Raw genomic sequence first — 23,253 nt, forward strand, 5'->3', positions numbered from 1 at the left:
TGTGGGTGTATCTCTGGGCTTTCTATCCTGTTCCATTGATTTATATTTCTGTTTTTGTGCCAGTACCATACTGTGTTGATTACTGTAGCTTTGTAGTATAGTGTGAAGTCCGGGAGCCTGATTCCTCCAGCTCAGTTTTTCTTTCTCAAGATTGCTTTGGCTGTTTGGGGTGTTTTGTGTTCCCATACAAATTGTGAAATTTTTGTTCTAGTTCTGTGAAAAATGCTAGTGGTAGTTTGATAGGTATTGCATTGAATCTGTAGATTGCTTTGACCAAATTCATTGATTAGCTCTAGTAGTTTTCTGGTTGCATCTTTAGGATTCTCTATGTATAGTATCATGTCATCTGTAAACAGTGACTGCTTTACTTCTTCTTTTCCGATTTGGGTTCCTTTTATTAGTTTTTCTTCTCTGATTGCTATGGCTAAAGCTTCCAAAACAATGTTGAATAATAGTGGTGACAGTGGGCAACCTTGTCTTGTTCCTGATCTTAGTGGGAATGGATTCAGTTTTTCACCATTGAGAATGATGTTGGCTGTGGGTTTGTCATATATGGGGTTTATTATGTTGAGGAAAGTTCCCTCTATGCCTACTTTCATGGTTTCAGTTTTTCACCATTGAGAATGATGTTGGCTGTGGGTTTGTCATATATGGCGTTTATTATGTTGAGGAAAGTTCCCTCTATGCCTACTTTCACATTGGCTGTTTTTGAAAAATTCTTCCTTGTTTAGTTGACTGACTTCCTAGGAAATTTCCCAGGCAATGATATGAATTAATAATAAAGTGATTAAGAGTACATTTTTACAAGGTTCCCAGGAATACCACTGGGATGGAAAAAAGCAATATGTAAAATGCAGTGCTGCAGCTTCCCTGGTGGGAAGAATACACCTGCCCATGCAGGGGACATGGGTTCTAGCTCCAGTCCCAGAAGATCCCACATGCTGCGGAGCAACTAAGCCCGTGTGCCACAACCACTGAGCCTGTGCTGTGGAGCCCGTGGGCGACAACTACTGAAGCCCACGAGCTTAGAGCACATGCTGCACAACAAAGAGAAGCCACCACAATAAGAAGCCCACGTAACGCAATGAAGAGTGGCCCTGGCTCACCACAACTAGAGAAAGTCCATGCACAGCAACGTAGACCCAATGCAGCCAAAAATAAATAAATAGAATATATAAATTTATAAAAAAAAATGCAGTGCTTAAAGTTAGAGAAATAATTTGTGTAAATTTTAGCAGGAAAAGTTAGTCTGTCAGTTATTTCTGTTGGATCTCAAAGCGAAGTTTTACTTGCTTGGAAATATAAATTATAACTGGAATCATAATAAAATATAGTATCAGTTTTGAAATATCTGAAACTGTAATTTGATGATGTATCTTTAGGTTACTCATTAGTTATAGAAACATTAAACAGAAACTTAAACTTTAAGCAAGGTAATTATCATGTAATGATAGACATTGTCCAACTCTATCTGGGAATACTCATTGACAGAATTTTGAGGGAACAGGAAACATTAACAGATTCCCTAATTAAAGGAATAAAAATGATCTGACTTTCTTGTTTGTACATACAGGATTGGAAACCATGTTGGAATTAAAAAAAATATCGATGAACATAGTTGCCTTCTTTTCCCATGTTTAAATTTTTAATTCTTTTATTAGTCTGCAAAAAATGGTGAAGCTTTGCAAAGTAATGAGGAGGTGGAAAGTACAAAAAACTTTCTGGCTTTGACTGCTGCATCAGAAGAAACTGTTGGTGAGTAAAATTGATTCATCTTTATTTTTATCTCAGAGTCATAGAATATTTGGATTAAAGTAAAAGTCCCAATTCAGTTATCTTTTCTTTTTCTTTGTGAGTTTAATTCTTTTTTAGAGGAAATGATCACCTTGGATAGGACTATATGGAACTACTCTGAAGTTAGGTATGTTTCAGAGTCTTCTAGTGTTTGTGTCTGCTCAAGGGTGAGGAGGACAGGGCAGTGAAAAATCAGGAAATAGACAAAGTGTGTCTTTGCCTTTATTTCCTGTGACTCTTAGACGCCTCTACACACCCAGTTTGTGCAGTCCCCTAACTGCCTGGGATTGTCCCATGAGGTGTCTCACTCAGGCCTCTGCAACCTTTCCTAAAAATCCATTACTGATTTGTCCTTTACCTGTTCTCTCATAGTCCTGGTTTATGAGACCAGCCAGTTAATTCTGTGCATATGTTTCTACTTCCCCCACTTGTGTGTATGTAACAGTTGACCCTTGAACAACATGGTGGTTAGGGGCACTGCCCCTGTGCAGTTGAAAATCCAGGTATAACTTTATAGTTGGCCCTCTGTACCTGCAGTTCTGCATCCATGGATTCAGCCAACCAAGGATTGTGTAGTACTATAGTACGCATTTATTGAAAAAAATCTGTGTATAAGTGAACCTGTGCAATTCAAACTTATGTTGTTCAAGGGTCAACTGTATATTTGTGATTCGCCTCCTCCTCCTCCTTCTTCTTTTCCTTCTTCCTTCTTTTCTTTCTTTTTCTTCTTCTACAGAAGTACTGTGGAATCATATAACTTATTATAACTTACTTAGTAATGAATGTTTTAGTGATTGGGAAGAGGTGGGTTTTTTGGCAGGACACTTTTGAAATCCTTTAACCAACATCATCTAAATGGTCATATAGTATTGCTTGGGCATTAGACTGGCTCTAAGTAGGGGTCCCAGGAGTGGGATTGCTGGATCATATGGTAGCTCTGTTTTTAGTTTTATAAGGAACCTCCATACTGTTCTCCATAGTGGCTGCACCAATTTACATCCCCACCAACAGTGTAGGAGAGTTCCCTTTTCTCCACACCCTCTACAGCATTTATTATTTGTAGACTTTTTGATGATGGCCATTCTGAATGGTGTGAGGTGATACCTTGTTGTGGTTTTGATTTGCATTTCCCTAATAATTAGCTATGTGGAGCATCTTTTCATGTGCCTATTGGCCATCTGTATGTCTTCTTTAGAGAAATGTCTATTTAGGTCTTCTGCCCATTTTTTGATTGGTTTGTTTGTTTTTTTGTTATTGAGTTGTATGAGCTATTCGTTTATTTTGGAAATTAAGCCCTTGTTGGTCACATTATTTGCAAATATGTTCTCCTAGTCTGTAGGTTGTCTTTTCGTTTTGTTGATGGTTTCCTTTGCCGTTCAGCATCTGTATTTTAGAATGCAGGAGCTAAATGCTGATTTCACCACTGAGGCATTTCTAAGAGGCCACACTTGCTGTGCTTGACTCTGGGAGCAAGGACTGTAAAACAGGCCACTCTGTAAAGGGATCCATGGTGGCCTTTTGACAATTAGCCTTTTTGGTCACAGAGTTCACTACTGAGTGAACTTTTGGCCTTAGAGGGCAAGACTTGTTTTCAGCTGGCCTTTCTTCACGAACAAATCTGAACTATCAGATACATTTAATTTTAAAAGCCCATGGCAGGTCCATTTGGTTAAATCTATGGAGCTCACAGTTGTATCTCTGGAGTCACGTGACTACTGTAGGCCCTGTAGACATTTACAGTCATGCTAGATTAGTACTAATATTCTAACATGGAAACTTGTTAGACTTCATGATCTGAAAGCTGGAGTTACCAGAGGCTTGGAAGCTATGGCCAGAGAGAGTCATTGCTTTAAACATTACCATGTCAGAATTTCAATTTTTAGATTTCAAATTCATAGTCAATTATTGTGTACTGGCAGTGTTTATCGTGTGCAGAGCAGATAAGATGTGAGAGTAGGGTCAGTGTGAAAGGAAATGGGGATCAAAGACTCTTTTGGGTAAATCAAGGGTCTGTCGCCCTTCATTCTTGCTGCCGTCTGTCTTGATTAGCTCACGCTTGACTAGTTCACCAGAATGAAGAGACAACACTATTGTACTCCTGGTTCTTCAGATTTAATTAGACTTTTTTGGTGGCTGGCCTTTCATAGAAGACAGGTTCCTTAATGGAGTGTCTTGCTGGCTCTTCACATCCTAGGCATGTCAGCAGTCACATATATCTGGTCTTTAAAAATCTTAAAACCCCAAAGAGATAGCATTTACTATAAACTACATTATTAGCCTAATTATACATTTTTTTACATTTGACATAACATAATTATTATCTTATTCCAAAAGAGGTAACTTTGGAATCTTCAGTTTATGAAATGTGTTATTAGCAAGTATGAGAGAAATGTATGAAAGAAATGCATAGAAATGAGAGTCCAATTTTACCACCTAGCACTGATTTTTGATAGTCTCATATTTCTGCTATTACAACATAGTCACGTATCATGAAATGGTGTGACACTGCTTCTATCTGTTCCGTCCTGAGATTAGTTTCTTTCCCAGTTTATTCACTGAACTTCAACTACCCCTCTTAATTAAAAATGTAAAAATTTTAAAAATTAAAAAATTATTTTGGTCAAGCCTATGGATAGCCATAAATTTTAAAGTAAAGTGTTTCTTATAAGGCTTATTATGAAAACAGAAATCTTTTGCTCTCTTTTCCTCCATGATCATTTTTTTCTTTGTTCCCAGGAAAGCTCAAAGTCCTTGTAAACTGTCCAGTAGGTGGCGGCATCTAGTTAAAATAGTACTTTAAAAGCATCTCTTGAAGAATTTAGAGCCAGGCTTATTTGGACTTGAACTTTAAACACAAATCTATAAATACCCAAACCTACTTTTTGTTGTTCTTATTTTTTCCCTTTAAACAAATGGAGAAATCTTAAGATCAGTATTCTTCTTTATTTCTCCCAGTCATTTCCTTAACTTCTTTCTTAAGAGTAACTCGAGGGACTTTGGGCAAGTTTCAGAATGGCAATTTCCAATCTGTTTTCCCACCCCCTAAACACAAAATGCATCCTTTGGGGATGTTATAGTCCCTTTATAACATCACAAATAAACAATAGCAAAAAAAAAAAAGAAAAGTTACTTGTGTATTTAGTTTTATTTATAGGAACTAAACACAAATGGGGCATTGACTCTAAGAGAAAGATAAACACCACATTAAATTGATTTCTTTTTAAACCAGATTTTGACTTCATAAACCAGAGATAATATCTTCAAGTACTGAGGTTTCAAAGTGGACAGTATTGCACTTGCTAGAGATTTCAGAAGTGTTTTAAAAGTCTGTCTCACCACATTTTTGAGGGATCACTTTAAAGCTTTTCTAGAGAAATGTGAAAATCATTTACCATACCAGGAGTTTTCCCTTAGTTTTTAGCATTTATCTGATGGATAGAGGTAGAATTCACTACTCTCTGAGACAAATATATCTGGTGATAGGATTGCTTGTTATCGGTGTTTTGGATACAGGTTATTCTTTTTTGCCTTTGTCACTTTTGCCCTTGTGTTTCCAGCTCCAATGTATAAGTACATGTAAGCACAAAACAGTGACACTTTAATCAATCAGATTTCTCAAAATTTGCAGATACCTCTTTCAAAATGGTTTTCTGTGAAATTCAGGAAAATGTTGTTTCTGCTCTTGCATGTTAAGATGAAATATTCCAAGAAAATTTGGTAGTCTCTTTCTGCTGTGATTTGCAGAGGACTTGGGGAGAAAATCACGTAATTGTGCTGACTGGTACAGCTAAGGATTTTTGTTTTAACCTCTGTTATATTCTCAGTATTGCTTAGCAATTTCTCTTACATTCTCCAAAGTGGCTCTTCCAAATTGTTACTGTGTATTTAACCTCCCATCCTCTTATGCAAGTCCTTTACCCTGGCAGTCTTAGGGTTCAGAGAAAATGCACCAACTGGTTGGGAGTCCCTTCCAAATTCTTGCTTTCTGTCTCCAAATTGCACTCTGACTGTGCTCCTATACCCTCTTCCCTCTTCCCTTAGATGGAGGGCAGGTACTCTCCTTTTCCAAGGCCAAAGTCAATAATGTCCCATCCCTTTCACTCTGCTCCTGCCTCCTGATCCGTCAGTTTTTCTGTCTGTTATCTAGAGCTTCATCTCTCTTGTCTCCTATGGGTCCTTCCCTTCAGCTAACCAGGCTTAAATGTTCTGGCCCTAAAACAGAATCAAAGAGCCATCAAACCAACAAAACATACAAATAAAACCTCCTCCCTAGGTTCGTCACCCTACTCCCAACAGGTATCATTCGGTTTCCCACCTCTCCTTAAAGGTCAGACTTCTTGAGAGAATAGTCCACACCTACTAGTGCTACTTGGTCAACTTCCATTTACTTCCCAACTGTATTTTCTCCTATCACACCACAGAAACTACTTCATCAGTGGTCCTCCTAAATTCTAAATCTAGTGATATCCTTCCAATTTTCATCCTATTTGATATCGCTGTCGCATCTGACACAGTTGACCACTCATAGAATAGTAACTTTTTTTTTTTAACTGGATTCATTATTTCCTGATGGTTCTCCTCTCCCCCTCCTTATTTCCCATGGTTGAAACCTATTTCTTCTTTTGTATATTTTCTCTATCTTGGTTAATGGTTTCATCATCCACCCAGTCTTTGTGATGGCTAATTGTATGTGTCATTTTGACTGGATCACAGGATGCCCAGATGTCTGGTTAAGCATTATTTCTGGGTGTATCTGTGAGGGTGTTTCTGGAAGAGACTAGCATTTGAATTGGTAGACTGAGTGAAGTGAATACTGTCCTGATTGTGGGTGGGCATCATCCAATCCTTTGAAGGCTTGAATAGAACTAAAATGTAGAGGGGGGAGGGATTTGCCCTCTCCCTGCCTGATTGTTCGAGTTGGGACATTGATCTCCTCTGGCCCTCAGTAATAATTATTTTATTTATTCGAATTATCTTTAGTTGTTTGCTTTGAGTCTTGTTAGTTTATGATCACCTGGAAATAATATTAATTTTCAACACTTATTCCTATTTTGAGAACTTTATAAGGACATAGTGTTGAAATTTATTCAATGTATTTCAATATCTAAAGTATTGTAAAGCTTTTTCTTTTTGATAAACTTAATTAATGTTTCAAAATTAATAGATTTAAATACTAAATTAGTCTTTTATTCCTAGGTCAATGTATTTCTTGGTTATAGAGGATTATTATTTTAATTTAGTACCAGATTTGAATGGCTGAATTTATTCAGAATTTTTGCATCTGTATTTATAAGTGAAATTAGGTGTGTGTGTGTGTGTGTGCGCGTGCGCCCATGTGCATTATGTCATGGTGTAGCAGGTAGAGGTGGGGTTGGTGGTGGTTGTGTGTATGCTTTGTCAGTCTATGTTAGCTTCATAAAATGAATGGGGCTAGCTGTCCATTTATTTCTATGCTTTAAAACAGTTTATATAACATGGGGATTATCTGTTCCCCCCAAATTTGAAAGATTTCACTGGAAAAACCATCTGGTTCAAATAATTTCTTGGAGGCGATTCTCTGATTCTTTTCTCAGCTTCTTTCATATTTACTATTGTATTACAGTTTACTAGTCTTCTGGAGTCAATTTTGGCAATATGTCCATGTCATTGAGATTTTAAAGTATCCATTTCACTGAGATTTAAAATTTTACTAATAAAACTTCTTATAGCATTCAAAAATGATAATTCTCCTTCTTATTGTTTATATGTCCCATTTCTTATTTCTAATTTTGTTAATTGTTTGTTTCTCTTTTTAATCTGGAATTTTTGTAAAGTTAATTTTTAATTTTAGCACAGTTTTAGATTTACAGGAAAAATATGAAGAAAGTACAGAGATTTTCCATATACCTGCAACGAGTTTCCCTTTTATTAATATTAGTATGGTACATTTGTTACAATTAATGAACCAATATTGATACATTATTATGAACTAAAGTCCATACTTTATTCAGGCTTTTGGTTTTTACCTGATGTCCTTTTCCTGTTCCAGGATCCCATCTGTGTACCACATTACGTTTACTTATGTCTCCTTAAGCTACTATTGGCTACACACTTTCTCAGACTTCCCTTATCTTTGATGACCTTGGCAGTTTTGAGGAGTACTTGTCAGGTATTTTGTAGAATTTCCAGCAGTTATGACTTATGTCGTGGTTTTCACATGATTAGATTTGTATTGTATGTCCTTGGGAGGAAGACTATAGAGTTAAAGTGCCATTTTCATTACATCCCATCATACTATCAATATAACTTATCACTGTTGATGTTAACTTTGATCACCTGGCTCAGGAAGTATTTGTCAGTTTTCTCCACTGTAAATTTTCTCAATAGTTCACCTTTTCCATACTGTCTTCTTCAGAAGAAAGTTACTATGCGCAGCCCATACTTAAGGAGTGGGGAGCTATGCATCACTTCCTTGATGGCAGAGCATTTACATAAGTTATTGTGAATTATTCTTTATTTTTATTTTTAAATTTTATTTATTTATTTTTAAAATTTGGCCGCTCTGGGTCTTTGTTGTGGCTCGTGGGCTTCTCTAGCTGTGGCGCGGGCTCAGTAGTTGTGGTGCGCAGGCTTAGTTGCCCCGCGGCGTGTGGGATCTTAGTTCCCCGACCAGGGATTGAACCCCTGTCCCCTGCATTGGAAGGCAGATTCTTAACCACTGGACCACCAGGGCAGTCCCATTGTGAATTATTCTGCATGGGAGATTCATCTAGTCTCCTTATTTATTTACTTATTTATTTCACTATTGACTTGTGGTTATTTGTTTATACTTTGGATTATTTTATTGCTCAAACTTTTACAGCTTTGACCATTGGGAGCTTGTTCAGTTGACTCTTGTGTCATTTGTCATATTTCCTCCATTGTGAGTTTTGTTTTGCTGTTGTTGTGAGCACTTCCTCACTTTCTGGCTTCAGACTCATCTTCTATGTTTCTTACCTGAGTCCTAGAATCAGCCGTTTTTCCAATCAGCTGGCTCCTCTTATTGGAGAATGACACTAGAAACCAGATCTGGATGGTAGGTGTGCTTGCTGTTATTGGGGAGTTGTTGACTCTAGGCCTTCTGAGAAAGGAAGTATTTGTGTGTATGCTAACCTGTTACACACTTATCTATAAATATTTCTATGTGTAACCATCTGTATCTGTATTAGGCTAAACATAGGTTCATACTTATGTCTCTGACTTTATTACCCCATGGATCATTCTAGCCTTTTCTCTTGCTTATCTGTAACCACCACTCCAACAGTGAAAAACCTGGCTCTCATCATAGTCCATCCATTTACTTAATTGTTCAATTCTACTGTATGTGTGTAGTGATATCAGAATTGTTGAGCTGTACCCCACAGGACATAACCTCATCAATTGGAGTACAGAGCTCATGTGCAGTTTCTGTTGCCTTTAGTCTTGCAGACTCTACTCATTTCCACAGTTACTTAAAGTGAGCATTTTTCCCTTCACCCCCTCCAGTGAAATTATTTCATACATTGATAACACAGTTAGATTGTTTTATCAAATTCTGTATTTTATCCTGGAATTCTGTGACATCCTAAATAATCTTTTGAAAATTGCATACATTAAGGTTCACTCTCTGTGCTGTGAAGTTACAGGTTTCCAAAAATGTATAGTGTCATGTAACCACTGTTACGGTATAATACAGAATAGTTTTACTATGCTTAAAGATCCCCTGTGTGGATGAATGGATAAAGAAGATGTGGCACATACATAAAATGGAATATTAAGAGACTAAAAAGAAACGAAATTGAGTTATCTGTAGTGAGGTGGATGGACCTAGAGTCTGTCATACAGAGTGAAATAAGTCAGAAAGAGAAAAACAAATACTGTATGCTAACACATATATATGGAATCTAAAAAAAAAAGAAAGAATGGTCATGAAGAACCTAGGGGCAGGGAATAAAGACGCAGACCTAGTAGAGAATGGACTTGAGGACACGGGGAGGGGGAAGGGTAAGCTGGGACGAAGTGAGCGAGTAACATGGACATATATACACTACCGAATGTAAAACAGATAGCTAGTGGAAAGCAGCCGCATGGCACAGGGAGATCAGCTTGGTGCTTTGTGACCACCTAGAGGGGTGGGATAGGGAGGGTGGGAGGCAGGGAGATGCAAGAGGGAAGAGATACGGGGATATATGTATATGTATAGGAGATGCAAGGGGGAAGAGATACGGGGATATATGTATATGTATAGCTGTCGCACTTTGTTATAAAGCAGAAACTAACACACCATGGTAAAGCAATTATACTCCAATAAAGATGTTCAAACAAACAAACAAACAAAGGTCCCCTGTGTGAATCGCCATTCACCTCTCCCTTCTTCCCCCAAACCTCTAGCCACCACCGATTTTTTTACTGTCTCTCTAGTTTTGCCTTTTCCAAATGTTGTATAATTGGAATCATTCCGTATCTAGCCTTTTTTAGAGTGGGTTTTTTAACTTAGCAGTATACAGTTAAGATTAATCCATGTCTTTTTGTGACTTGATGGCTGATTTCTTTTTGTCACTAAATATTTCATTCTATGGATGTACCACTGTTTGTTTTTCCCTTCATCTATTGAAAGATATCTTGATTGCTTCCAGTTTTTGATGATTACGAATAAAGCTGCTTTAAACATTAGTGTGCAGATTTTGGTGTGGACATAAAATTTCCATTTTGGGGGATAAATATGTAGGAGCAGGATTGCTGGATCATACAATAAGTGTTTAACTTTGTCAGAAACTGCCTGTCTTCCAAAATGGCTGTACCATTTCATATTCCCACCAGCAAAAATGAAAGTTCCTATTGTTCTGCATCCTTGCCAGCAATTGGTATTGTCAGTTTTTTGGATTTTAGTCATTCTAATAGGTATATATTGATATCTCATTGTTGTTTTAATTTGCATTTACATTTCCCTAATGACAAAGGATGTTGAGTATCTTTTCAGGTGCTTGTTTGTCATATATATATTTTCTTTGCTGAGTTGTCTGTTTAGAACTTTTGCCCATTAAAAAAATTGGATTGGTTGTTTTCTTGTTGAGTTTTAAGAGTTCTTTGTATATTTTGGATACAACTCCTTTATCAGATATGTGTTTTGCAAATATTTTCTCCCAGCCTGTGGCTTGTAATTTCCTTCTCTTAACAGTATCTTTTGCAGAGCAGATGTTTTAAATTTTAATAAGCTTAACTTACCAATTTTTTCTTTCATGGATCATGCTTGTGGTGTTGTATACAAAAACTCATCACGAAATTGAAGCTCATATAGATTTTTATCCTGTGTTTTCTTTTAGAAGTTATATAGTTTTGCATTTTACATTTAGGTTTATAATCCAGTTTGATTTAACTTTTGTGAAAAGTATAAGGTCTGTATCTATGTTCTTCTTTTTTTATTTTTATTTTTTGCATATGGGCATCCAGTTGTTCCAGCACCATTTGTTTAAGAGATTATCCTCTCTCTATTCAACTATTTTGCTCTTTTGCTAAAGATTAGTTGACTATATTTTTGCAGGTCTATTTCTGAACCCTCTATTCTGTTGCAGTGATCTATGTGGCTGTTCTTTTGCCAATACCATGCTATCTTGATTACAGTGAGTGTTTTCTCTTTTTAAAATTATACTTAAGGATTTTTCTTTTTATACCTTTGTGAACCAGTTTTGAATTTCTTTGCTAATTCTAGCAATTATCTTTATTTCTTTTCTTGAACTTGTTATTGTTTTCTCTAGCTTCTTCAGTTAAACTAGTTAAGCTCACTTTATTTTCTCTTAAAATATGTGTCTGCTAGGGCTGCCATAAAAAAAATACCACAGACTGGGTGGCTTAAACAGCAGAAACTTATTTTCTTACAGTTTTGGAGGCTAGAAGTCTAAGATCAAGGTATTGGAAAATTCGTTTTTTGGTGAGGTCTCTCTTCCTGGCTTACAGACGGCCACGTTCTCACTGTGTCCTCACATGACCTTTTCTCTGTGCACAAGGGAAGAAGAGGAGCGGGGTGAAGATATCTCTGGTGCCTCTTCCTCTCCTTGTAAGGACACCAGTTCTATTGGATTAGTACCCCACCTAATAACCTCATTTAACTTTAATTACCTCCATAATATACAGCCACACTGGGGGTTAGGGCTTCAACGTATGAATTTTGGGGGGTTACAGTTCAGTCCATAACAATATGGTAAAAGCACCATTGCTATGAATTTGTTTCTGCATATAGATTTAGCTCTGTACTACATTCTTTGGTGTATGGTATCATCATTATTCTCTACAGGTTGTTATTGTACTCTTATTTCTTTATTGACCTTATAGTTAATTAGAAAATGGTGCTTTTCCCTTGTTCTCCAGGATTTTTTTAAGCCCTCTGTTTTAAAAGCCAATGTGGAAATCTATAACACTGTGGGCATTGTTTTGATATTTTAAGTTTATTGAAATTTTCTCTGTAGTCTAATAGGGTGGTTCTTAATTGTAGGGGACATTTGGATATGTGCATTTTTGGTTGGTGTCATGATGTGCAGTGGGAAGAGGTCTGTTTCTACCTAATCGGGGCAAGTGAGAACTTCTGGTTCTCTTCTATGCCACAGGCCAGCCATGCCATTGTGTGTCATATGTTTCTCTGTGTGTATGTGTGTTGGGGTCGGGGGGAGAGAGAGAGAGAGGGAGAAAGAAAGGGTGAATATATTAGGCCCTGTCTTCCTCTAAATATGCCACACTGCCATTGCTGCTTTGGAGCTGTCAGGGGTAGGTGTGGAGCACTGTGTGTGGAGTCTCCTCCCAAGTTCCAGGTATGCAGTGAGGCGGAGCCCACAGGGCTCTGGTTTTCCCATTCTCTTTGGTGATCTCTATCCAACTCCAAGATTTCACCTCCAATGGGATGAGTGCCAGGGAGCAGCCTCACATGTGTGTCACTTGTGTCTTCTGCAAACTCATCCCCTCTGATGTTCTTCTAGGTCCTTCCCATTGTCTGGGATGGGCTTTCTTCTCTAGGTGGCAGGAAGCAACTTAAATCAATCCTGCAATCTTCCTCTTTTAAGACTCTTGTTAAAAATTGAGCTCAAAACTTTTGAAAATTGTAAAGCACTATAAAATTGAAAGAGTCTTTCATTCAATAAAAAAAAGTTAGTAAAAAAATTGTGCTCAGTCTTTCAAGGTCAAGGTCTGGCCCTTGATCTCTCAAGGGACATTTTTTTCCCCCAGATGAATGTTTGTAGTGAGGAAATTTGAAAATTTTCCTATTAACTTCTAATTTTGATATAATTTCAGACTTAAAGTCTGAAAAGTATGAAGAATTCTCAAATACCCTTTACTCAGATACTCCAAGTGTTAACATTTACCACATCCTCTGTCTTCCTGTCCACAAGAGGACACACACATGCACACAAATCAGGAAATAAGTATCAATACAATACTATTATCCAATTGACAGGCTTTCTTCATGTTTTGCCAGTTGTCACACTAAAATCCTTTCTAGCAAAAGAAAATTCAAGATAATGCATTGCATTTAATTGTCATGTCTCTTTAGTCATTCTTTGTGTTTTATGACATTAGCATTTTGGAAGATTATATGCCTGTTATTTTGTAGACTGTTGCCCAGTTTGGGTTTGTTTATGTTTCCATATATTGGGTTCAAGTTATGCATTTTTGGCAGAAATCCCACAGAAGTGGTTCTGTGTTCTTCTCCATGAATCATATCAGGAAATGCATGATGTTGATTGTTCCGTCACTGGTGATGTTAACTTTGATCATTTGGTTAAGGTGGTGTCTGCCAGGTTTCTGCACTGTAAAGTTACCATTTTTCTTTTTGTACTGAATAAGTTATCTCATGGAAGGATACTCTGAGGCTATTATCCTGTTATTCTTCAAACTTTCACCCATGAGTTTTATTATCCATTGATGATTCCTACCTGAATCAATTATTATTATGATGGTTACCAAATGGTTATTTTCTAATTCCATCATTTCTTCTACATTAATTAGAATTTTTTTTACTATAAGGAAGAGCTTTCTAATGGAGGACTTTTGGAATTTAGAAGATGCTTTTTCTCTCTCAAGGAGTTGAGCTCCTGCAGTTGAATGTCTGCCTTTTACAACTGTTGTCTTTTAAACTCAAGACTGAGCTATGAGGCCTTTGTTCTAGGCTGTATCCATCTTCTGTCTGAGGCAATGACTACCCTGCGACTATGGGTGAAGAGACACAGGGTCACACGAATGATTTCAGCCTAGGAAAAACCCCTGGGTTTAAAAGCTTCAGTATTGGGCTTCCCTGGTGGCGCAGTGGTTGCGCGTCCGCCTGCCGATGCAGGGGAACCGGGTTCGCGCCCAGTCTGGGAGGATCCCACATGCCGCGGAGCGGCTGGGCCCGTGAGCCATGGCCGCGGAGCCTGTGCTCCGCGACGGGAGAGGCCACAACAGAGGGAGGCCCGCATACCACAAAAAAAAAAAAAAAAAAAAAAAAGCTTCAGTATCACCTTGCTATAATAGTTTTTAGTATTGCAAGTTTTCATATTTTTGTGTCTTTTTAGGTACTTTAGTTTAAAATTGAGTGAAACTGCTATTAAAGAGGAATTATGTGATCAAAAATAAATATATTACCACTTTGGGTATGTGATGCAACTTAAACCAATAACAGAATGTTGCCAAATTGCTGACTTGATGAGCCTGCTTTAATGAATATTTTAAGACCCCTAATAGTAGTGGTTGCAAAACAATTAAAGTTTGAAAAGAACTTTAAACCTTTTTTCTTTTTGAGTAGCTTACCCCTCTCCCTGCAAGGCTCATACCACTGATTAGCCAGATTAACTCATCAAAGATTGTACAAGGATTATGGTTGTAATGTCAATCCTGGTGATGCGAGATTATTATGAATTCCAAATTAGGGAATTGGATTGATTAATTTGTTTTTACTGTCAGAAGTTGTATGTTATAAATTTGGTGGTGTTTGTGTGTTAGGGTGAATGTATCTTGCCTGTATTGTCTCCGAGTAGATGCTTGAATCAGGTTTGTTTCAGAGGTAGGTGATGAATCCTGTAATGTCTTCAAGACTTGTCATGTTTTCTTAAGCAAAAACATTTCTGTGCCATAACCTGGCAGATTCTCTCATATTAAGGCAAAGTGATATTTATTTATGTTAGCAATTTCTTGTAAATATACAGTGTCTGAAGTAGCTAGTAGAACATAAAACAAATTACATTAAACAAAAAGAGTTAAAAACCACAATTTCCTTATTTCTTTATGGGTATTATCCTAAGAGAATAAATAAAAGAAAAGAAAGCTAACTGCTAAGTGTCTCCCCAGTTTTCTCTCTCAAACACATTCTGTTATTTTAATGACTGACCATATATCTGAAATCTTCACCTTCGGGATCTAAAATAAAAAATAAAAACGCAAAGTTATGCAGTGTGCACATTCTCCGTATTAAGAATGTTAGACTTTGGGTATATTATCTCCAGATAATTAATGTGATATTTTAGTGCACCCTTGTACATCCTCTTTGCACAGAAGTTCTAGGGAAATTCTGTTGATTATCTTGATTGCTCTGTTTTGAGTGGCTCATGTGTACAAAGATGATTATCATTTCTACTTGAAAGTGACATTGTCTTAAGAAACATGCATGGAGGGAATTGAGGAATATTGCAGAGAACATTATATCTTATCTTTTTTAAAACAACTGTTCACATAAACAATTCCTTATTTATTTTGTGTGTATTGAACACGTGATTTTTAAATCAATAGATCCTTCTTGTTACGAGCACGAAGATACCTTTTTCTCTGTGTTTCACACTCAAGTCCCTCCAGAAGACTATGAAAACTGTATACAGAATGTCAATAAAGGTATGTGATTTTACATACTGTCACAAGAAGATACTAGCAGTATGTAGAAATATTCACAGGTGAAATGATTTGATGTGATTTAATTCAGTGGTGAGTGGAAGTAGGTGAGGTTATAGATGAAACAAGATTGGTCATTATTGAAGTTAGTTGTTGAGGGTTTATTATACCAGTCTTTCTACTTTTGGATTGAAATTTTGTATAATAAAGAGCTAAAGAAGATCTGGCTGCAAGTAATGGAAACCTAGCTTTAAGTGAAAAAGAAAATTTATGGAAAGAATTCTGCTGGTAGACAGCTTCTTTGATTCCCAAGAGCATATCCTGTGGCTAGTCATTGAGAGGGCAATTCAATTCCAAAATCCTAGAGAAGAGACCAACTGTCTTGGGTTAGTTGCCCACCCTTGGTTCAACCAACTCATCCAACCTAGCAAGGGTTGGGGTCATATAGGAACATGGCAGCTTCTACCCTGGATCATTACCAGGATGGAGAGGAGAAGAGGACATTTCTAGGGAGATAATTCCTACCAGACAATCTAAGGTTTTCTCCTACAATTTATTAAAAGTATATTTTAAAGAAACTATTATAAATGTAGACAGATGCATTTAATTTGATTTATTTTAATGTTGTATTGTTTAAGAGAATATGAAACTTCAGCTGAATGAATAGTCTTCATATTTCAACTTAAAAGACTATGTACAATTTGGATTATGGAAAAAAGTTATATATTTTATATCTAAGAAGGCCACTCACCAAAAGAGTAACTCATACTTTAACTATTGATAGTTTATTTTAAAAAATCATGTTATTGATTAAAGAATAAAACCCCAATTATAAAGGATAGAAAAGTAAAACTTTTCTTTTGTCTGAAAAGAAATTAAATCCAGAGATCTCACCCTTTTCCTTGTTCTTTCCAGCTAGTGTTATCAAAATTTATTCTTTAATTATTAAATTTGTACTGAATCTTTGATAATAAGCTGTAAATACACCAATTGACTAGCTTCCTTAATCCTTTTTATTGAGGTAACCTCTCTTGTAAAACAAAGGTAACTTTTAAGTAAGCCTTGTCTGCATTGAGCTACTGGCTAGTGTTTTTTTCTGTTGGACTGTAATATGGCAATTTATCCTATTTTGTAAGGTGGACTCCATTTGTCATTTAAGAAGACTCTTCTTTATGTGTATTTTTAGAGCTTTAATGAAGGATTCACATATTTTTTTAAAAAATGCTTTAAATGTGACTACAATGAAAACAAGTTATTTTATAAAGGGGATAAGAGTCCACAAGTATTTTTCTTACTCTTGTCTTGAGTACTCAAGGTCTGAACAACTCAGAGGCTGACTCAAATCTCTTTTCAAAGGTTGAGAAAAACTGATAAACTGAAATAGGTTTTAGGGGTTTGTGCAGATAGGATGTGGAACATCCAGGACACTTATGCCCAGACTTTGCTTAAAAGACAGGTTTGAACAAAAAGTTTATTGTTCTGAGAGGGTGAAGGCAAATTAATAGAGTAGCGGGTAATGACTCTAGTCTTTAGGAAAAGTTTTATTTCATATAAAGACTAAAATAAAATATATTTTAAAATTCCCATGACATCAGTGATTTCTCCTTTACATATATCACTTGAAGTTCTTTTTGTATTTCCTATGATTCCAAAGGAATCAGCATAAGAAGTTTGATACAGGATAATGAATAACAAAAGTTTTATGAGAACTTCATGGCAAATTATGGGAGCACATTTATCTTTTTAAGAATAAATCTCTGGGGAATTCCCTGATGGTCCAGTGGTTAGGGCTCTGCGCTTCCATTGCAGGGGACACGGGTTCGATCCCTGGTCGGGGAACTAAGATCCTGAAAGGTGTGTGGCACAGCCAAAAAAAAAAAAAAAAAAAAAAAAATCTCTGCATGTATTAAGTTTCTGGATTTGGAATTTAGAAGTACTTCTATGTGTGTTTTTTTCTTATATATTCTAATATATGCTTAAGGTAAACTTTTAGCATAATGGACAATTATAATTCTGAAAAATTTTGAACTTTCTTAATATTAGATTTTACGTATGGTGTGGAAAGAAATGAGTCATTGATCAAAGCAGAAAAGAAACCTTTCTCAAATACAGAAAAGACTGAGCTCAGGGGTAAACACAGCCAGGATTTTATTAAGCGAAACATTGAGGTATGTACTTAGAAATTTAGAAGCCAGAATGTGGTATGAAGTGAGCTGCAAGCATGGAATTGTTGTGTTCATTGTCTTTAAATATTTTTTTTGACTATGATGCACCTGTATGTAATTGAAACACTATATACAACTGATAGAAAAGTTTTATGAGCCAGTACTTAACTTCACTATTTTGTACTCCATCCTATCCTATTCTATCCCATCCTACCCCTTTTAAAATTGCTAGCTGCAACTTACTACATTTGTTTCATTATGCAGAAATGAATTTAGTTCCTGCAATTTGAAAAACATTTATTTAGAAAATAGTTTTGGACAGTGTTTCCAAGATTTTAAATTGCATATTTAAAATCAATTTAAAAATTGTTTTATTAAAGTAACGGGACTGATTTTATAACTGGTGCATTTAGAAATTTGAATGGAAAATTCTCCTGGCAGAGTTGGAGAGGCCAACTGGTCGTCTGCCCGCTGCCCCTGCTCCTTCCGCCCAACTCCAGCTGAGCTTCCTAGCAGCCCGTCACTTGTCTCTTGCTCTGATTAGCTCCCTGATTTAGGGGCTCAACCTTGGTCTTACAGGCCCTGCGGTCTCACTCGGTTTGTCCTTAAGGAAGACTTAGACTAACTAAGGGCACAGGAACTCCTGTATTAGACCAGAATGCGAATTAATTTATAGCAAGAAATGTAATTATGGTGGACAGAAGGCTCATGGCAAACTACTCAGGCAGTTAAGTCACTAGAAAGCTACACTGGTGAGTATGAAGTATTAAGAGGAGAGAGTTAAGTCATTCTTCATAGTTCAAGCCTGATGCTTTTTCCACAATTAGCACGTCTTTTTCAGGCAGACTGGATTCATGGGTCAGCCTGCTGCTGTCAGGACTGACCTCTGGGACTCTTGATTTTTCTGTGCTCCATTTTCGTATGATCTGAAGGAGACCTTCTCCAGCTTGCTCTGTCTCTTTGCGCTGGCTCATTGTATGTTGATTTAGTGTTTAATTTTCCAAGAGCAGTAAGGTTTTCCCCATATCCAAGTTCTTGCTGACACAGACAGCAGCTCCACCATATATTTCCCTTTTTCCCTTTTAACAATAGTAACTGAATCTTATTTAAACTCCTGATATGATACTATTGAAATTTAAAAGCAGTTTCATTTAGTGAACATATGCCACATAGGAAGTGGTAAGATTCCTTCCAAATGTCTCAGCAAATATGTTTTTGCATTGATACGTATTATATAAAGAGAGGTTTGCAAACTGCCCATGTTTTAATTTTAAATAAAATGTTTGTTGAAATGGTTGAATATCTTTGCTTGGAGAATGGACCTCTATCAAAAATTTGGCATAAAGTAAAATCACCTAGCAAATGAAAATGCCTAATCTCACAAATTTTACCTTAGTGTTTCTGTATTGTAGAAGCCTCCGGTCCCATTTTTATTTTTCCTGAACTATGAATTTTTTTGAGTATTTAATATTTTCCATTCATACATTCTGTAGTTGGCCAAGAATTCAGGACAACCAGTAGTTATGATTGACAGAGAGAAGAAAAGGCTGGTTGAACTTTTGAAGGACTTGGATAACAGTGATTCAGGGCTGTCCAGTTCTGAGGTAAGTAAACTCTGATATTCCACAAGCTCTACACTTCTCAATTTTTATTTCTTTAATCATGTTATTGACCCATTAGCATAAATTTATAGTAATTTTTCGAATTATGAAGCAATATTTCTGACTTAAAAAAATCCTGTTTTACAAATTTATTTTTATCTAAATTTTCCAATTTATTCTTGCCGATTCATTATTGACTCCCCTATGTCATTATAAGAGTGACTACAATTGGCTTTCACAATAATAACCTCTGCCTGTGATGTGATGGGCTTGGTCATTGATGACATAGAATTATGTTTCTCCGGATCCTTTTATTTTGGACATTTCTTATTATTCCTAAACTGGTTCCATGATATTTTAACCTAGTCTTCAGTAATCCTGAAGAGCACCATCCTGCTCCTGCCCAGGTAACGCTGGGCATGTAGTTCCCTGAAGAGTCTGGGGCGAGCACAGACTGAGTCTGAGGAGGGGAAAAGCATGAATCCAGGGTGCGAATGCGGGTATTTATAGGGCCCAGACAGGTCACATGAGTGCAGTGGCTCAGCGTTTGCGCTTGTTTGCATACTAAACTTACAGCCATATTCTTTTTATTTATTTATTTATTTATTTATTTTAAAAAGTTATTTCTGAGATATACATTTTAAAGTAATAACTAGAATTATGACTTATAACATTATATCAGAACATATAAGATTTTTAGACATTTCATGTAATGTCTGAAACATTTATATTAACATAGTTGCATACAAATAACCCAAAGAAAGTTTAGTATTAGGTGTTTTTTTGTTTGTTTGTTTTTTTATACTGCAGGTTCTTATTAGTTATCAATTTTATACACATCAGTGTATACATGTCAATCCCAATCGCCCAATTCAGCACACCACCGTCCCCACCCCACCGCTGTTTTCCCCGCTTGGTGTCCATACGTTTGTTCTCTACATCTGTGTCTCAACTTCTGCCCTGCAAACTGGTTCATCTGTACCATTTTTCTAGGTCCCACATACATGCATTAATATACGATATTTGTTTTTCTTTTTCTGACTTACTTCACTCTGTATGACAGTCTCTGGGTCCATCCATGTCTCCACAAATGACTCAATTTCGTTCCTTTTTATGGCTGAGTAATATTCCATCATATATATGTACCACAACTTCTTTATCCATTCATCTGTCGATGGGCATTTAGGTTGCTTCCATGACCTGGCTACTGTAATAGTCTTACTTCTACAAAGAAATACATTCTCCTGTGTGCCTTGAAGCTCTTAGCCTTGTCGTCTAGTTTTTATTCCCCTATGTTTAATAGAGATGATGTGGTAAATGCTGCTGGCACCCTGCTCAGATCCCTTTTACCTGGCACATGTGTGCATCCATCCTCCTGCCCTGTGCCAAGGGTGCACAGCTGCCTCCTTCCCTGGAGAATTGCCCTGGGCTAAATGGGAGCTGACCAGCCCAGGACAGCAGCCCCCGCCTCCCCTCACATCCCCCTCACCTTGAGATGGGATTAGCTGTGCCCTGCAGTTTGTCCTCCACCTCTTCCCCAGGGGTCACCCAGTCTTCAGCTGAGACCACGTCCGTGCCTAGCTTTGTTCCCTTGTCCTAGCCTGCTCCTCTCACACCCCTAATCCTGAAAGCATCCCCCCACTAAGTCACTTAAACAAGAATCTCTGCCTCAGGTTCCAGATCTAGGGAACCCAGCCTAAGACATGTAGGTTCAGAGGGTAGTTTTTGCTCTGGGTAAAAAGCAGAGCATGTGCAGCAATATCTGTAGCCAGTGGGGGAGAGCGTGCCGGTCCGTGGCTGCTGCTGCGTGGAAATCCCGCCCAGGGCTGCCTGGATACTCCAATTTGTCAAGAGAAGCTAGAAATTCAGATTCAAAGAAAAAAAATAACAGTTCTCCATCATTCCCACTCCAGGAAAGGCCAGTGTTGTACTGGTATATATTCTTCCAGGTTATGTATTCACAGCTGACACTGTCGTCTGTAGAAATGGAGTCTCCAGACACTGCAGGTGGTAGCGGAGAGTGGTTGTGTGTGCTGGCTTTGGTAGTCCGTTGTCACCCGGGCTAGAACGCAGGATCCATTATTTCTCAGTTCTGTCACCTTGGGAAGTTATTTCTCTTCACCTCAGTTTCCCCCTAGTTCTGGAGAGAAATCTAAAGTGGTCTCACTGGCCTAGGATCAGTGTTGGCAGGGGGCTGCATTCCTCTCTGGAGGTCCTTCAGTAATTAATTAGTCTCTAAAATCTTATATCTTAACAGGACAGGATCTTTGGTATGCTTTTATTTCCCTCTTCTCCCCTTTCCTCTCCTCCAGAATGTATTGAAATCACCTGGAATTTTAGTTCCAGGATGTTAGAAGTTTTCCCCTTTATTTAATAAATTTATTTATTTATTTATTTATTTATTTATTTATGGCTGTGTTGGGTCTTCGTTGCTGTGCGCGGGCTTTCTGTAGCTGTGGTGAGCAGGGGCTATTCTTCGTTGTGGTGCACGGGCTTCTCATTGCGGTGGCTTCTCTTGTTTCGGAGCATGGGTTCTAGGTGCACGGGCTTCAGTGGTTGTGGCTCGTGGGCTCTAGAGCTCAGGCTCAGCAGCTGTGGTGCACGGGCCTAGTTGCTCCGTGGCATGTGGGATCCTCCCGGGCCAGGGCTCGAACCTGTGTCCCTTGCATTGGCAGGCAGATTCCTGACCACTGCACCACCAGGGAAGCTCAGAAGTTTTTCCTTTTAAAAACAGTATGCTTCGGGCTTCCCTGGTGGCGCAGTGGTTGCGAGTCCGCCGGCTGATGCAAGGGACACGGGTTCGTGCCCCGGTCTGGGAAGATTCCACGTGCCGCGGAGCGGCTGGGCCCGTGAGCCATGGCCGCTGAGCCTGCGCATCCGGAGCCTGTGCTCCGCAACGGAAGAGGCCACAACAGTGAGAGGCCCGCGTACCACAAGAAAACAAACAAAAAAACCAGCATGCTTCTTATATTTTAGGAATCTTTCTCAATAGTAGACAAATTTTTAAATCACGTCATTACCTATGTATTTGAGCTCAACTAATTGTTTATTTGTACAAATCGTTTTTCCTGAGTTATTCTTCTGGAATTAAAAAAAAATTTCCCTGAAATAATGGTGATGTGTAGATAATTTTTTGAGTGTTTGCCTATTCAAAAATTTATTTTTCCCTCATTTGAATGATAGCTTCAAATGGTGGTAGCTAAATCCTAGATGCAAAATCCTTTCTTTCTGGAAGTATCTAGGATTTTCTCTTTATTTTTGAGTTCACAGATTTTATCAGAACGTATTTTATGTGTGTCTTTAAAAACATTTTTGTTCCTGCATGGTACCTTGTAGGTAGGCCCTTTTTATCTGAAGGTTCAAGTCTTTTTTCTGTGCAGAAAATTATCTTATTTCTTCCCTTCTATCATCTCTTTTTCTTTCCTTTTGGGCTTCCTATAAAGTGGGATATCAGTTGGGAATGGGATTGACTTCAGGTAACAGAAAACTTTATAAACAGTGACTTCAGCAAGTTTGTTTATTTTTTTCAGTAACAAGAAATCCAGGTATAAGTAGCTAATGTCTTTTGATCTTCTTGACCCATGTTTGTAGTGTGGTTTTGTTTTTAGGTGTGCAAGATTGCTGCTATATATGTATGTAATGTGTTAATTTTCCAGGCAGAAAGAAAGGGGGAAGGGGAAGGAGAAAAGAGACTCCTCTGAAGTTTTGCCTTTTCCTTCGGGAAGATGTGGTGTCCCCACAACTTCCACCTGCATCTCACTGGCCAAGCTGTCACGTAGTCATTTGTTTCATACAGCTCTGCAAGCGAGACTGGGGATTCAAGTATTTCATTTTCTCTTTTTTTGTAGCAG

At 37.6% G+C, this 23,253-nt stretch overlaps 1 protein-coding gene across 5 annotated transcripts in view; it reads left to right on the forward strand.

The window, feature by feature from the left end:
- FSIP1 (fibrous sheath interacting protein 1) overlaps positions 1 to 23,253 on the forward strand; it is a 199,153-nt gene that overhangs the window by 23,380 nt on the left and 152,520 nt on the right. For all 5 annotated transcript variants that reach the window (XM_024132750.3, XM_024132745.3, XM_055088327.1 and 2 more), the window contains exons 5-8: positions 1,662 to 1,755; positions 15,541 to 15,639; positions 17,680 to 17,804; positions 19,295 to 19,405. In XM_024132750.3, the coding sequence (XP_023988518.1) occupies positions 1,662 to 1,755; positions 15,541 to 15,639; positions 17,680 to 17,804; positions 19,295 to 19,405 (429 nt within the window). The remainder of the gene's footprint in view (positions 1 to 1,661; positions 1,756 to 15,540; positions 15,640 to 17,679; positions 17,805 to 19,294; positions 19,406 to 23,253) is intronic.

Source organism: Physeter macrocephalus, chromosome 11 (genome assembly GCF_002837175.3).
Source record: "Physeter macrocephalus isolate SW-GA chromosome 11, ASM283717v5, whole genome shotgun sequence".
NCBI lineage: Eukaryota > Metazoa > Chordata > Mammalia > Artiodactyla > Physeteridae > Physeter > Physeter macrocephalus.